The following is a 17,083-nucleotide window of genomic DNA, read 5'->3' as shown; positions in this document are numbered from 1 at the left end:
GCGTGGTCTCCGCCGCAGCCTGCGCATTTTGGGAAGGGAACTGCTTTCTGCTGGTTCTCCCAGCTTCCTCATTGACGCTCTCATTGTTCCATCCTCCTCCGAACCTGGTCAATGCCGGTCTCCTCTGCTTCTCCGCTTCCGCCATATGCAGCATCTTCAAGGTGGATGGATCCTCCTGGGCTGGGTCGGGGGGTCTGGACCACTTGTCCCGCACCACTGGCCACCTCATTGGCCAAGATCTCGTCCTGAGCATCTTGGAGGGTTAAGTTGGGCCTTGTGAACAGCCTCTGTTACAGGCGCTTGTCGCGTAGGCCGCACACGAGCCGGTCGCGCAGCCTCTCATCCAGATTGGAGAACTTGCAGAGGTGGGCAGCCTGCCGCAAGGCCACAATGAACTCTGATGCCGATTTGCCTGGCAGTTGGACCCTCTGGTCGAACTGGAACCGCCAGGCCAGCTCGGACATTCGTGGCTTGAAATGCCCATTCAGCTTCTCGGTGAGGTCTCAGAATGAGATGGTCTCGATCAGCATTGGTGAGCACAGGCTTACGGCCAAGTCGTAAATGGCAGGCCCACTTATGCAAAGCAGAGTTGCTGCTTTCAGGCCATCTTTGGTGATCTGGTTCGCCCGGAGGAAATTTTTGACCTGTCCCAGGTGAGAGTCCCACCATTCAGGGTGATGGATGTCGAATTCTCGGGGCTATCCGATCCATGCCATCTCTGCGTCCGGTTCCCATGAATCCTGCTCCACCGATGTGGCCGCTAGCGTGGTGACTAGCCGGTCGTCGGGGGGGGGGAAAGATGCCTCTTTCCTCCAGCAAGCGATGCCGTCCCCTAGTGACTTTCAGCTCTTAAGGTGAAGCAGAATCCCACCTTCGTCGCCACTGTTGCGTAGTGGGTTTTTGAGAGCATGAAGGATGCCGAGACGATGAGTACAGCATAGCAGCTCTTTATTAGGTGAAGGGACTGTACTGGGGGGAATAGGGGTTACCTACGCCCTTTATATACCTGGCCAGGTACACATCCAACCAATCAGGGTGAACCTCTGTTTCCCGCCGAAAGCTGATCCTGGCCACAACAGTTTCGGTTCAGCGCCACCTGGTGGTATCAGTTATGCCAGTTCTCAAGGTGTTCCCTTAAGCCCAATACATAACAAAATATGTAAAACATAGTGAAAACTATTAAAACATTTGCTAATTGTAGTTCTCCCTGTAGTTACAGTTAATTATAGTTCTCCTCCACACTGGTATGTAGTGAAATTAAAACTTGGGATATTTGGAACTTCTTTGATGCTGGAAAGTGATATCAAATAAGATCACATGTGAATTGTGATGATTTGGTGGGTTTCTTGGCCTGGTTAGTCCTCGAAAGAAAGACCAAAAGAAATTTTTGAGGGATGTAGAAGAAAAACATATTGGAGGAAAGTAATGGCAAACTGTTTTTTTTTCCTCTAAAAGATTCTGAACTTGAACATTCCTTTATAGCCATCAGGAGCTGAGCTTTAATCTAGACAGTCTTCATCATTTTTTAAATTGTTAACTTGAAAAATGGAGTCTATAAACATTTAATACATAGCAACAAACATGTGCCTTCACCTATTGCTCATATTACTCACCTGTTAAGTTCTGGGAGTTGGCCTGTAAATTATTCGAGTAAACTGAAATTGCAAAACTATTTTGGCATGGAATTTTTGCTTAAAAAAATTACTGTGTGTCCTGCACATCAGTTGAAGACGTTCTGCTTCTTTCTTACCAATAGAATAGAATAGAATAGAATAGAATAGAATAGAATAGAATAGAATAGAATAGAATAGAATAGAATAGAATAGAATAGAATAGAATAGAATAGAATAGAATAGAATAGGAAGGGATCTTGGAGGTCATCTAGTCCAGCCCGCTGCACAAGTAGGAGAACCTATACCATCTCAGACAAATGACTGCCTAGCCTCTTCTTAAAAATCTCCAGAGATGGAGTACCCATGATTTCTGGAGGCAAGCTCTTCCACTGGTTATTTATGCTCACTGTCAGGAAGTTTCTCCTTAATTCCAGGTTGCTTCTCTCTTTGTTCAGTTTCCAACCATTGTTTGTTGTTCTGCCTTCTGGTGCTTTGGAGAATAATTTGACCCCCCTCTTCTTTGTGGCAGCCCCTCAAATACTGGAACACTGCTATCATGTCTCCCCTATTTTTTCTTTCCTTTAGACTAGCCAAACCCAAGTCCTGCAGCCGTTCTTCATATGCTTTAGTCTCCAGGCCTTTGATCATCTTAGTTCCTCTTCTCTGAATTTTTTCCAAACTCTCAACATCTTTTTTGTGATATGGTGACCAAAATTGGCTGCAGTATTCCAGGTGTGGTCTTACTAGAGTTTTATAAAGCAGTACCAATACCTCATGTGATCTTGATTCTATGCCTCTATTTATACAACCCAGGATTGTATTAGCTTTTTTGACTGCTGCTGCACACTGCTGGCTCATAGTCAAGTGATCATCCACTAGGACTCCAAGGTCTATTGAAATTTTGCTAGGCTATTTGAGATGACTCTCAATTGAATACATTTTTTCTCTGCTTCAAAAGCTGATGGAGTTGGAATTGCAAGGTTGTGAGAGGAACTTGCTGACTGCTGGCAGGGAGATTGCAGAGTGATGGCACCAATTTTATGTAGGTTTTGAATCTTCTGGAATATGCTGGTAATTGCTTGGCAACTTAAAAGCAACAGCACTGATAAAAGAGAACTTCTCTAGTCCAGCATTCAGCATCCCAATAGTTGCTATCATGCCTCTGGAAAATTCACAAAGAAACCAGGATGAAGATTCCTGTTCTCAGCAGAGTACCAAACAAGTGGGGATAGAATGCTTCAGACAATGGAAGTTCTTAATCAAGAAAGCCATTACTCACAAGTTGTCAAATAAAGTTATATGCTAATTGCATCACCTCCTTGGGTTGTTAATTTAAGAGGTAAATTCTGAAGAGAAGGAATCCAATCTAAGCCTACTGACCATTAATTTTAGCTACAGCACCCTGTGGTTTACTCTCACAAAATGTTCCTCCAGAAAGGGTTTGAGTTTCATATCCCAATCCTATCTATATTCAGAAGAAATTTTCTTCTGATTGCAGCTGACAACATATTATGAACTGGGATTATGGGATTTATTGGATTTTTTTTCTAAAAAATATTTTATATGAATTGAGTAAAGGCAGAAATGTTTAGGGAGGGAGAGAAAGGATAGTAATTTGCTTGAAATACCTCTGTCAATCAAGATACAGTATTCTGTTTCAATCAAGAAACATTTCAGGGCCAAGAAAGATTTGCTTTATAATCCAAAATATGAAATATGACATAATTGTATTCCAAAGTATTTCTCCATTCATTTTTCAGTGATGCAACTGTGCCAGATGTATTTTTGAGATGCACCATGCTGACACGTAGAGGTGGGATATCCTGAGCAAAGTTAAACATTTGATTTTAATTGAATTGACATCCTCTGGCTAGAGACAGAATGTAATGGTCTGATCGTTTTTCTGCCAACGACTATTTAAGAGAGCCTGTCTTCAACTTTAGCATCTTTGTTCTTTGAGCTCAAACTAATATTTGATAGACAGTCTTAGGACATAATTCCAGATTTTGTAGTTAAACAATAGCTTAATCTGCAAACCTGCCAAGAGGGCCGAGACCCCAAATCAGTTATCACAAATTTTGAAGAGATGGCAACTGGTGTTCATTCAGCTCAAACTGTATGATTCATTTTGTATATCAGTTACTGTCTCTATTATCATCTGTCTGTCTGTCTGTCTGTCTGTCTGTCTGTCTGTCTGTCTGTCTGTCTGTCTGTCTATCTATCTATCCATCTATCTATCTATCTATCTATCTATCTATCTATCTATCTATCTATCTATCTATCTATCTATCATCTATCTCCAGTGATGGGATTCAAATATGTGAACAACCGATTCTCTGTGTGGATGGCGCTTCCGGAAGTCCATTCTTCTCTATTTCAAGGGTACAACTCCAAAAAATGCTCTGGTTGGTTTATAATACTTTAAAGAATGCAGAGTTTAAAGAAGCATGACTGTCTGCATAAGTAACATTTTTTAAAAAATGACAGGGACTCCATAGACATTCTAACTCCAGGCCAAGGAAGAATAGGGCTGTGTGTTTCTCTGCTGGTATGCTGTTCAAGTGGGAGGGGCCACAACATTTTAAAAGGGAATTAAAGGTATAAAGCACACACGAAATCTGCCTAGAATGTTATCCAAATCATCTTGTGTTTACCAGTGAGATGAAGAATGCTTATCTTGATCCATTAATGTCATTTGGTTTCATGACTGATTAAGATTTCACCCTAAGTTATCAAAATGAAAATTAATTATGTACAAAGCTCTGAACCTGTTTTAGAACTTGGAAGTGAGGGGCAGATTGGTTTTTTTTTTAATATGTTCCATTTTTGTTCCATTTTTAAAATGGAATTAGCAATATTTAGTTGAACTTAAGTTGCAACTGAGTTTGGTTTTGATTTTAATGCAAACTAAATTCAGCAACCTGGAGTCGGTTTGTGATTAAAGTGGTATACAAACTATCAGATAAATAAGCCAAGTTATTCTGGATTCAATTTTTTTGAAATGTTGTAATGTGATCTCTATGGGAAGAATGTTCCCACTCAAACTAAAGACTGACTACAAGTAATCTTAGTTTAGCAACCACAGTTGGGACCATCAACTCAGTAAAGAAAAGCAGGTGCTAAATGAAACCTTGACTGTGCTTATGATTTTACATATCTTTGCCTCCCTATTCAACCTATACCCATTCACCCTATCATATCCAGAGATATGGGTGGCACTAATCTCCTCCATATATGTAAAGGGAAATTGTCTTCTACTCATAACCTCACTTACATATTTGTGTAAGTCATTTCTTATGGTTTTATTGCTCTGGGAGAAGAGAAAATGAAAAGAAAAAAAACACACCACACCCACAATTGTCACTTTTAGATCTCCTGCTTTCTTTGGTTAACAACTGGGTTAACAACAAATTGCTTCTGGGTAAAGAAGGCAAAAAGCTGTTTCTGTCTGTTGAACTATATAATTTATTATGTTTGTAAATTGTCCATAGCAGTTGAAAGGGTTTATTGTGAGGATAGAAGAGCTGTGGAGTGGCCTGGCTGGTGAACATCTCTGCCTTTGGTTTTCTATGGCACTCCTGCTGCAACCTGGTTGGCACTGAGCAAGGAGGATCCAGTGCAAGAAGAAGTAAACAGTTGCTGTACATTACTCCCTCCCTATGGGGACTCAATGACCTTTATATTTTAGGTTTTATTGGATCAGGTGATTTTCTGGTTATTTCTAAATTGCTTTCACACAAAAGGCATAAAGAACACAAGGGTGGATGCCCTCTCCCTGATCCGGAAAAACAGCCTGTTGGGAAGGCAGAGCAAGCAATAGAAGCTGAGGAATTGATTTCCCAAATTAATTTGTTTGATTTGCATCAGCTGAACAAAAGCCAACGGGGGTAGGATGGAGGTACATTTCATTGCCCCTTTTATTCATTTATTTCTTCCTGCCTGCACAGTATCCAGGCTAGAAAGCAGGATACTGTGAGTTCTACTCCTGCTTTAAGAAGAAAGTCAGCTGGCTGAACATGGGCAAGCTACTTCTGAAAACTTACCAAGACAACTGCAGGGACTTGTCCAGGCAGATGTCAGGAGTCCACACTGACCTGAAGGCACACACAAACATTGCTAGGGTCAGTGGGCTTTCCTTCAATTCTACTAGGGGAATGCAAGAGATAGTGGAAACCTTGGGAAACCATGGATTCAAGATTCTCCCAACACGTCAACAGGACACCTCTTTTCCGTGTTCTTCAGTATTAGTAAAGCACTAGTGACAATGGACATTTCTTCAGTCTTTTGGAAAATATTTAAAGGACTGGTCCCCCTTTACAATCCTAGCTAGGTAACAAAATGAAACCAATTGTGATCCCATCTGGTTAGCACCTGGTTGGGAATCCACCAAGAAGTATCTAGGCTACAAACTAGGTTGCAAATTGAAAAGAACAACAGAGCAGGCAAATCACTTTCATAGTATTGCCAGGAACACTAGATGGACATGTCCATCAGGCTCAGGAACTGAGCTCCAGTATTTATCACATGAAGGCAAGTCCTTCCCTCGATCTGAAAAATCTATGGACCTGATATATAAAATTATAACTATAGCTTTTTATAAGGAGGGGATTTTGATCTTCAGCAATGTGAAGCCTGACAAAAGATAAGAGATAATCCTCACAATATGGAATCTAAGCTATTTTCAATATATATTATGTGCCATATTTGTTTGCCAGCAATAAAACTTCAGACTGCAGCATCAGTTAAGCAAACACATAAATTTTATGAAAGATTTAAAAGAAATTGCAATGGTTTTTTATGGTGGTTTCTCAACATCCCTTTAATGACAACAGAGATATTTATAATTTAAGAAATAATATTAATGTAGCTCAAAACATAATCTTTTTCTCTTTTTTCCTAACCCATAGGTAACTATTTATATATATATATAAAGAAGAACCTTTAACAACCTTGAAATTCTGTTGGCCAACAGACTATAGGAAGTCAAAGATGTTATGGCTAAACATGAGCCACCGATCTATCCAAAGATGTACTTGAGCTTCCAATGTTTTACAATGTTTTTCTTTCAATTTGGAGCCTGACTCATCCTCCCAATTTTTCCAAGAGAAAACATTGTGTTGAGGATAAAATATTATTGGAAGTCCTGATTGCCAACTACAGAACATTGGCATGTGTTGTAAAAATATATTTAATTTTATATTTGACAACAGACTGTTTGAAATGCATCTGACAGCATTTGATATATTTCTGTGCATTTTGACAACTATATTTGACGCATGCTAAAACCATTTGTGAAGGTGTGTCAAAATAAGCACTTGAGTGTAGGAACAATTTTAACATTTTGCTATATATATTTAATTTCAATGGCATCAGTTTACAATCAAAAAATAAACTTAAGATTTGGGGTGAATAATCAGTATTTTCAAGGCTAGAATTTAAAGGTTTGGACTTGTTGCTGCTGTTGTCAGCCTCAAAAAGCAGCTGCTACTTTGGTGTTGCGTTGCCTATTCAGGAAGTTTTCTCTCCAATCTGAATCACACTTATTTGGTCACAGAATGTCAGCTGTACCCAAATCCAGTTCCAGGAAGCACTGTCCCCATTATTACCTAACCTTATTTATTGGTTTGTTTACTTAGAGTTTATATCCCACCTTTCCATTGAAAAATTGGTGTCAATCAAACTTAGTTCTGTTATGTTGCTATTTGATATCTTCTTTCTTATGCAATTTCTGGCTGATTGAGGTGAACCATTTGGTTTATCCTCATGAAAGAAGGAAACAAGCATGGGAATTTGAAGAAAAACAAACACAGGCACAGTTGGTAGGGAAGAAAACATAGTTCAATATATTAAAGGTTTTTTTTGAGAACTATATATTTTAACACTCTGGCACAGCATTGTTTTGATCTGGATAACTGAAACAGACAAACTGAGTGTAGTTTTAATTTTAGCATAATTAATTATTAATTATAAAAATATGTACCGGTACTTGTACCAAAGAAAGTTGGGAGTCATTCTTTTTCTATTTACCTTACTTTTTTTCTTCTCTGTACTTTTTCTCTTTCCTCTTTTTTTTAAACCCATCTTTCCCTGTTTGTCTATCTCTTAACTTTGTACTTTTAAAAAAAATCAATAAAATTATAAGCCAAATAAATCTCAGCTCATAATATCGACTGTTTTCTTTTTAGATTGGCGGAGCAGTGATTTAAACAGCTGGTTGCTTGCTTGAGGTTAGGCTTTGCCATCTGCTGGAATTAGAATCATATATTTTGCATACTTTTTCAGGATGAAACATTCATTTTGAGTGAGAGACGTTTGGCAAGAGTGATCCCCCCCCCCTCTCTCTCTCCAGGTTTTCTAGAAGGATTTTTCCTGATGTAGTACTTGCTGCCTGCTAAGAATGTTCCCTCTAAGTGATGCTCTTACGTGTTTCCTTTCCATGCACTTTACAGGAAAATTGAGGATTTTTGTAGGTTTTATAGCTTCTGTACATCACTGGAAATATTTTTCTCCTCCCCACCCCCGAAATGGCCTTATCCAGTATTAAGTCCATCCTATGATCTTTTTATTTCTGAAGTCTGTATTAAATCATCAATTTAAAACCTAACACAGTTAAATGCATACATTTAATTTAAAGACATGTTGCATTGTGGAGATCATAATCCTAAAATTTTTAGCGCTGTTCATTTTCCGCTAAAATTTTTAGCGCTGTTCATTTTCATTCATTTTTCCATTCATTTTTGCTCCCACCGCCATTTTTCTCTTGTTTGTTTTTCTTCTTTCCTTTAAAACCTGTGACTATGCAAAAGTTATTTATTTAGAGATGGTCTGCATGAGTATGTGTTTCTATACTGCCCAGCTCCCAAGAATCATTAAACTATCCCAAAGAAAATCCCAGCATGACTCAGTAAAAATCAGGATGTCTAGCTGCTTCAGAATAAGAAATTAGAAAGAGAATAAAAAATGGCAGCCCAACTTTGTCATAAAATCCAAAGGGACAAAATATAAAACTGAAATAATCCAATGGAGCCACTTTCCAAAAGCCTATTCGAACAAAATCATATTGAGAATCTTTTAGAAAACCAGAGAAGATGCCAGGCATATGCCTGGAGGCAGCGTATTCCACCACATTGAAGCTGTCACTGCTAAGAATTATTTTTGTACAAGTATTCAAGATACCGTATAAATTCAGTGCCTTCTGATTTGTGAACTTTAAAGAAAGGCAGGAAAGGCATGGCACTTGCTCCCCTGAAGGGTAGAAAAAACAATCTGAAAGATCTGAAGTCCCCCTATGGCAAAAAAAGGGAAATATCTATGAATACTGTATATTCTATGCATAGCAGAGCATTTTTCAAACAGTTTCTTTAATAATACTGATCGTCTTCAGCCTCTTCAAACTCTTAGTTCAGGGACATACAGGAAGTCCTCAACTTATGACCACAATTGAGCCCAAAATTTCTGTTATTAAGTGAGACATTTGTTAAGTGAATTTTGCCCCATTTTATGACTTTTCTTGCCACAATTGTTAAGTGAATCACTGCAGTTGTTAAATTAGTAACATGGCTGTTAAGTGAATCTGGCTTCTCCATTTGCTTACCAGAAGGTCGCAAAAGGTGAGCACAGACCCCAGGATACTGGAAATGACATAAATACGAGTTGGTTGCCCAGAGTCTGCAGTTTGATCACATGACCATGGGGAATGCTGCAACAGTTGTAAGTACGAAAACCGGTCATAAGTCACTTTTTCCAGTGTCCTTGTATCTTCAAACGGTCACTAACGGTTGTAAGTTGAGGACTACCTGTATGGGTGTTAGTCAGAAATCAAGGAATACATGTGTGTTTCACGTTACAAGTTAATCATAACCATATTCACCTTTTAAGTGGGAAAACCTGTTTCTGAAGGAATCATTTCAAAGATGGAATTTTATTTTTTAGAAGCAGTGTCTGCACATGAGAGCCAGTGTGCCATAGTAAGTTAAAATGTTGGACTAAAATCCAGGAGATCATGAGTTCTAATCCTCCCTTAAGGAATAAAGCCTGTTGAATGACTTTGGCACGAAATCTCTTTCTCTCCATGTCTGTCTCTGTCTTTGTCTCTCTCTCTCTTTCTCTCTCCTTCTCTCTCTCTCTCTCTGTCTCTCTCTCCCTAACCCACCTCACAGGGTTGCTGTTGTGGGAGAAATGTGTGTGTGGGGGAGAAGCATTATGTACGCCACTTTGAGTTGCAGAAAATAAAGATAGGGTGTAAATGTAACAATAAATATGGAAAATAAATGTGCACATTGAATTCTCAATAATTACTGATTGATAGATTTCATTTAGGCAACACCCAACTCCAGAATGGCTCTGGGTGGCTCACAATGCACCAAACAAGCTTAAAAAATAACAAGCTAGATTAAAAAAACACAAGATGATGAATCCAGTTAACAACAGAAAATCATACACAAACACACAAAACAAGGAACGCCAGCAACTCTAACCCCAAACTTGAGAGAACAGCCAGGTTTTATTTTAAGACCAACACAAATACATATTTTTATGGCTTAACAAAGACTTTCAATGGAGGGAAAAGGTCACTATATCCCTGCTGTTTTTCTGTTTCAGAAGGCTTTTGAGGGCCAAGTAGTAGCCATCCTCATATGTAACAATATGACTCGGCCTTGAGCTGGAAATGGGTTAACAGATTCTGTCAGGATTGTGGGCTGCTGAAGGTGGTTCAAGAAATCTTACATAATGAAGGATCCTGACACAAAAGCTTCTTAGGTTGTCTTTCAACTTATCATGGAACAGCCAAATGCTCAAGAGTCTGTGAAGAAAAAAGCGGCCATGTTTATGGAGATTAGCTACATTCCCAGGTACAAATACTTCAAGGAGAAGGCAAACTTTCCTTCCCTTATTCTCTGCATGAGTCACCTGAAATGCCACCATTGAAAAATCACCTTGGTTAAAAAAAAAAAGTCCCATAAAAATCATGAACCTCTCAAGAAAACAAGCTGCCTTGTTTTTTATTCCTGCCAAGTAAAAACAACTATGTGTCAGCTAGAAATTCAGCAGGTTTAGTGTTTCTTATAAATGTTTTATGCTAAGCAGGTGAGCTGCTCACCAGAATATCCTTGTTGTTCTTCGTTTGTAGCCTTTTCTCTCCAGTACCAATATTGTTATGAGTTGTATAATAGTTTTCACACTCATCTTAAATCAAAACACAAGGCGAGTCTTTATTGACCACAGCAATTCTGAAAGTCCCAATGGCTGAAGTCAGCTGATGCCATGAGCAAATGAAGTCCCACCTCAATTTATGTTGGCTTTTCCTATAAAAATGGTGCCATTAATGCCTGCAGTGTCAATTCATTTCCAAGTGGCAACATTTACCTGGCTGGCTTTGAACTTTCAATCCAAAATCGGAAGGGATACATACATCACTCCTCTTTCTGTGATGACAGGATTAGTGGGATTCCTCTGGACTTGGAGAATAAGAAGGGTTGGTCAGAGCTTGGATGGGACTTTCAGGGCTGAAAACCAGATGTACAATACCGACACCAGGAGTAGAATTTGTGGCTTGTGAGAGATTGCACTTTGACCACAATTCTTATAATCCTTTTTTGGGGGGAGGGGGTGCCCTCACGTCATTGTTGACTCCTGGTAGTTTATTGAGAAATAGTTTGCCCTTGTCTTTTTCCTTGGGCTGAGAGGAAGTGGCTGGCCCAAGCCCACCCAGCTGGCTTTGTGCCTAAGGCAGGACTAAAACTCACAGTTTTGCAGTTTCTAGCCTGATGTCTTAATCACTACTTATCCAAATGGCTGTTTTAAATGTTGCAGGATCCAATCTGGGTCAGTCACTGGGACCAGAGGTTTAGTCTTCTAAACTTTTCGGACCCATCACACATCAGAAGGTGTGATGAGCAAGAAGTACCCTGAGGATGGGCTCCTGCATAAGTCCAAAAGCTCGGAAGGCTAAACCCTCCAGTCCCTGTGATTGACCCAGATTGGATCCGGCAACATTATCCTGCTATGGGTATATTTGCTTTTTCTTAATGATCTTTACAACATAGAAAACGTGGCTTCGTGGAGATACCTCCCTTACTTGAATACAAGTAATTTAAAAAGTGGTATTCTAGCCTACCTGAGAGGGCTACTCACTATATAATGAAAAATAATTCTGCTGACCACATGGTTTCTGAAAGGAAGGGGATACCTTCTAGCTAGGCCTGGGCATAAGGGTGGGTTTATCAACTCGAACGGGTCTACTTGCCAGGCAGGAGTCCATGTAACAAAACACAATTGAAAGGGATAATCAAGGAGACCTGGAAAAAGAAATCCCACAGCTCAAAAAACACTTTCGTCCCAAACCACTTTCCGAGTCTCTTTTAAAAGCCAACAAAAAAAAACCTTCTGCCGTGCCGGGGCGGGTCTGCCTGCCTTTCTCCTCCTCCTCTCCGTTCCTCCCCGACAGGTTGTCCCTCCGATCCTGTTCCTGGGACTCCGCCAGCTACCGGCCTCGCTCAGCAGCCAGATGTTGCAACCGCCACCCCCTCCACCCCACCGCTTCGGACTCTGTCGGCGGCCGACTCATCCGTCTCCGGACCAGACTGGAGCTGGCCTCCAGCAGCCGGGCAGAGGGGAGGAGGACGACGAAGACGAAGGAGAGAAAGAGGAGGAGGAAGACGCCGACGACTAGAACCGTCCCTTCGGGGATGCGCTGCTGAGACTGAGCCAGCCCGGCGATGGGGATGCTGCTGCCCGGAGAGCGCGGCTTTTTCCCGGGACTCTGGGCTGCGCTCCTTCGCAGAATACGCGGGGAGAAATCCTGGGCCAGAAAACTTGACGAAACCAACCTGTTGCAACAGAAGAGGTGGGTCCAACCTAGGACATTTCAGATCCCGAAGGGAGGTCGGGGAGGGAGACGCACCGCGAGTTACCCAGCTTAATAGGAAAAGAGAGTTCCTAGGTGCGTCTGCAGAGAGAAGGTCGGGAAACTCATCCAGCAAGGGTGTCTGTGTGTGTGTGTGTGTGTGTGTGTGTGTGTGTGTGTGTGTGTGTGTGTGTGTGCGTACGCGCGCACAATTTGTAGTAGCTTCTTCTTTGGTTTTAGGAGAAAGGACCAGCTACGTATCCGAGTTATACCTGGAAGGGGGGGAAAACCCACTTTTAAATCCTTTCCCCCCCCCCATTGGGAGCAGGGTAAATACTTGGGCAGAGGAGAAGCTGTAACCAGATCCCAGCAAGTCCAGCTTGAGTGCACCTGCTGCCTGAAAGGCAGACAAGGCTGTATTCTGTGCCACAGGCACCCAAGCACACAGTTGGAGCCTCTTTTCTGAACTCTGTGGTGGGACACAGAGAGAAGAGGGCAGTCACAAGAGTGTGGAAAAGAAAAAAGTCTTTCTTTCTATGTTTTGTGCGTTGTTCACAGTCTCGGCTTATCAGGACAGAATATGTTGATGACCCAATTTAATCACAGCTTCTTAAGGGTTTTTCTTCTCTTCGAAGCTGCCATGTGGGAATTAATTACCGTGTGGCAATGCTGCTAAGCCTGTGTGGCGTACATTTGTCATGCTTCTGAGCAAAAAAGAGTTAGAAGCATTGATACATCTCAGATTTGGGAGAGGACATGGCTTAACCAGTGGTTGAAGGCAGGCCCTTTGGAGAAATTCTCTAAGAAAAGGACCATCTTTTCCAGATTTGTTTGTTTGCTTGCATTTGTGGCTCACGTTGGAGGAACAAGTGGTACCTGTGATTGGGAAGGCTTTTGCCAACTTAATCTTGCATGCCAGTTGTGTTCTTGTGTGGACTGAGAGGCCTTAGTCAACTCCCAAATAGATTACTGCAATGTGCTACATGGGACTGCCCTTGGAGAACATCCAGAAAGTCCAAAACATGGTGGCTGGGTAACTTATGGATGCACCCTGGTATACTCCACTATTCACGTGCTGCACCTGCTCCTAGTGTGCTTCCAGATGGAATTCAAGGTGCTGGTTGTCACCTATAAAGCCCCTCATACCACTGAGCTATTCCTGGGACAGTCAGTTTCCCCAGAATTTCTACCTAAAGAATGATCAGATAAGAAAGGCATAGCCCACAGCTGTATAATGGGAAGAGAAAGAAACTCAGAAAAGGACCTCCCTAACTTATCAGGCTGTAAAAGAGGCAGTGAGAGATTTGTACTGTTAGACTTGCAAGACTATATTATTGCAAGATAAAATACTGTAGAATTAGCTCATCTGGTCATTTTCCTGTCTGTTCTACCTGGAAAGGCCAACACTGACTTTGTAAAGCAGGATTGAGCCTGATGAATATTTGGATTGGAACCCACTGGAGAATTCCATGACTGTGGGTAAGACTGGAAAATAAGGATATTCTGGAAGAGGGCAATGATAAAGGTTGAAGGTTGTAAAGGTTAAAAAAGGTAAAGATTTCCCTATCAGATGCGTCTGACTGTAAGGCACAGTGCTCATCTTCATTTCTTGGTCGAGGACCCAGTGTTGTCCAAAGAGAATTTCTGTGGTCATGTGGCCAGCATGGCTATATGTGAAAGGCACTGTTGTGATTCAGGGTCAGCCTGTGGGTTTGGCAGTTGAGTCGGACGACTCAGAGGAGGAGGAGGAGGGGGGTGTTGAAGAGCTTGCTGAGGGGGTTGGACAGCTTGATGAGAGCCCTCAGCCAGGCCCCTCTCACCTGGTCACGACGCAGACCCAGCTGTGTGAGCCTGACAGCGTGGATGAAGATGACCCACAGCTGGCCCTGTTCAAGGACACCCAATGCAGGAGGCAGTCAATCAGGAGTAAACAGAGGAAGGCAATGGGGCTCCTCGGAAGGAGGCAGAGAGAAGCCACGCCCTGAACTGTATAAAGGGGAATGCGTGGGAGGGCTGGTTTGCTGAAGGCAACCGCTTGAAAAGCTCCTGTTTCTTGGTTTGTGTCTTGTTCTATTTGTTTTTCTATCAATAAATTTGGCAGGCGTAATTCCAGCCTCTTGCCTTCTTGTAAAAGGGGTTGTCCCTGCTTTTTCTGCAGGGCCGGTAGCAGGCTGGTACAGAAGAGGCACATGGAACTCTGTTACCTTCCCAACTAAGTGGTACCTATTAATCTACTCGCATCTACATGCTTTCAAACGGCTTGGTGGGCAAACTACCTCCATAGAATTCCATGAAATCTGCATGGATGAGTTTTTCTTTGCCTTTCCTTTAAATGGACCCTCAGGAGGATGCATAATGAAATACAGGATTGAACATCTTTCTTGATTGGCTTCATAGTCATTAATGAAGATGCAGAATGTGGCTTTGAGATATTACACCACTGCACTTTATTTGGGATATGGTAGCAAATGAGGAGGAAGAATGGATTAAGGGGCATTTTTCTACAAACCTGTTGGTGTAAATCAAAATACATATTGTGGGCTTTTTGATGTTTAAATGTGTCTAGCTTTGCAGAACACTACTAGAATCTGCCAGTGGTCTCAAATGGAACCATATTGTTTATCCTATCTGAACTGGTACTTATATTTGGTCCAGACTAGGACTGTCAAAGTGATGCAGACTGATGAGATCATCAATTTGGGGGTGATATAAGTATGAAGAGCTTTTAGTCTCTCAGAGTGAATTCAGAGTCAAGTGAGACGCAGGGAGTATCATAAACAATGATTGCTGAACATTTACTTTGATTGCCTACTCAAAGAATGTGACAGACACATTTAGTGAAGCATGCAAACCTGCATTTTGCATTTCCTGAGTTGGATGAGGAGAGCACATCTTTCTCCTTCTGTCCTGGCCACTTTTTAATCGAGAGCATTTTAACAAACTGCATCACTGTTTGGTTTGGTGGTAGCAGTGCTTCAGATACCATACAGACAGTGGTAAGGACAGCTGAGAAGATTATAAGAAGTGCACTTCCCATTATTCAGGATACTGCTTATAAGCACTATGTGCTTAGCATTGTTAGAGACCCCACAGACCCACTTCACATTCTGTTTCTGTTGTTCCCTCTGGGTGGAGGTTTTAAAGTATTTATAGCAGAACTACTAGATTCTGTAACAGCTTTGTTCCTAATGCCATACATCTTGTAAATTCTCAGGATTCTTTTCCCCCCACCATGTATACGTATAGATTAAAATTAGACTGTGATCTTTTTCTGTGTCATATATGTGAGTATATACATAATGGTATTTTTTTGAGAGCTGAATGCAATGAAATTTCATTTTAATGTATGCTGATTAGTCTACATTTAAAGTGACAATAAAGTATTTTATTATTCTATTCTGTTCTGTTCTGTTCTGTTCTGTTCTATACATCATAATATATTTTGGGGCAGCACTTTGTTTTGTACAATGTTTGGAATACACCCTCTTAAAAATAATACAAGGAGTCTTGAGAATTGATACTAGGTTGTTTTCCATCATTTACCATTGAGAATTCCCTTCTTTTTTATTTTTAATGCCATCATATTATGATGTAAGCTGTCTTTCTTTAACCTCCTTTCATTTCTCTGTTGCTTGCAATGGATGCCAGGATCCAAATTAATACTGCCATGGATTCTGTTCCGTAGGGACAGATGGGGAAAGCAGATTGGTTACTTTATTGCAATTTATGATTTTCTATTTGTACCATGATTAATAAGGAACAGAGCAAGAGCTTTCTTGATGTTTTTGTTTTGCATGAACCATAAGATATCAGTGCTTTAACGGTGAAAACAAGTTAGATGTTTCTAATCACCTATTTCCATTTCTTATATTATAGTCTGCCAAGGAACCACATCTTCTCATTTCCTCCAAAATACTGAATGAAATATTTCCTGCCCCACTAAGCTACATGTTCTTGCCTCTGGAAACAAAACACCTTTCATTAAATAGTCATGGGAACATCCCTCAATTATTTATCATTGCTCTATGATAGCCTGTGGTGCATCCATTCATTCCAAGCATGGTTTCAGGTAGGCGGAGAAGCAGTTGCACACACTTCAGTGAGAGTAACTGAAGTGATGAGGCGTGGAGAGACAGCACGGAAGAAAGACTGAAACAGAATCTCTGTAAGGAGAGTTGCGTTTCTGATATCTTGTGGGGCACTGCAAGGATGTGAAGAAATGAATAATAGACTGCACAGGGAAGGGACACAGCCTGGTTGCACAACCATTTTGATCTGTCAGATGATCCATCACATGAGGAGTGGGCCTATTGCTCACTCTTGGAGTACTTTTCCTCCACTTGAGAACATGAAGTATCCTAAGGCCTACTTAAACATTTTTATTCGGTCCATGCTTTCTACTTATAACTTTTGTGTTTCTTCCTTCCTAAGAGAAAGTTACATTGGCTTGGGGATTCTTCCATTCATTGGCTTGCCAAACTGTTTAAGCTGAAAAGCCATGGATGCTCCAAAATCACTCTTTGACTTTTACTTTGAACCCAGATGATTCTCGTCCTGTTCCCACTGCCATGTAGGCTGGCATATAGATTCAGTATTTTATCCTTAGGTAAAGGTAAAGGTTCCC

The 17,083-nt window shown here is 41.0% G+C and overlaps 1 protein-coding gene across 1 annotated transcript in view; it reads left to right on the top strand.

The window, feature by feature from the left end:
• Positions 1-12,331: 12,331 nt before the first annotated feature.
• LOC308664271 (transient receptor potential cation channel subfamily V member 6-like) overlaps positions 12,332-17,083 on the top strand; it is a gene marked incomplete at its 5' end in the record, with an annotated part of 126,266 nt that continues 121,514 nt past the window's right edge. Inside the window, one exon of the mRNA XM_081321346.1 lies at positions 12,332-12,459. Within this exon, the coding sequence (XP_081177472.1) occupies positions 12,332-12,459 (128 nt within the window). The remainder of the gene's footprint in view (positions 12,460-17,083) is intronic.

Source organism: Vipera berus, assembly GCF_964194415.1.
Source record: "Vipera berus genome assembly, chromosome: 2".
NCBI classification, from domain to species: Eukaryota; Metazoa; Chordata; class Lepidosauria; order Squamata; family Viperidae; genus Vipera; species Vipera berus.
This window is presented reverse-complemented; position numbering and strand designations above follow the sequence as displayed.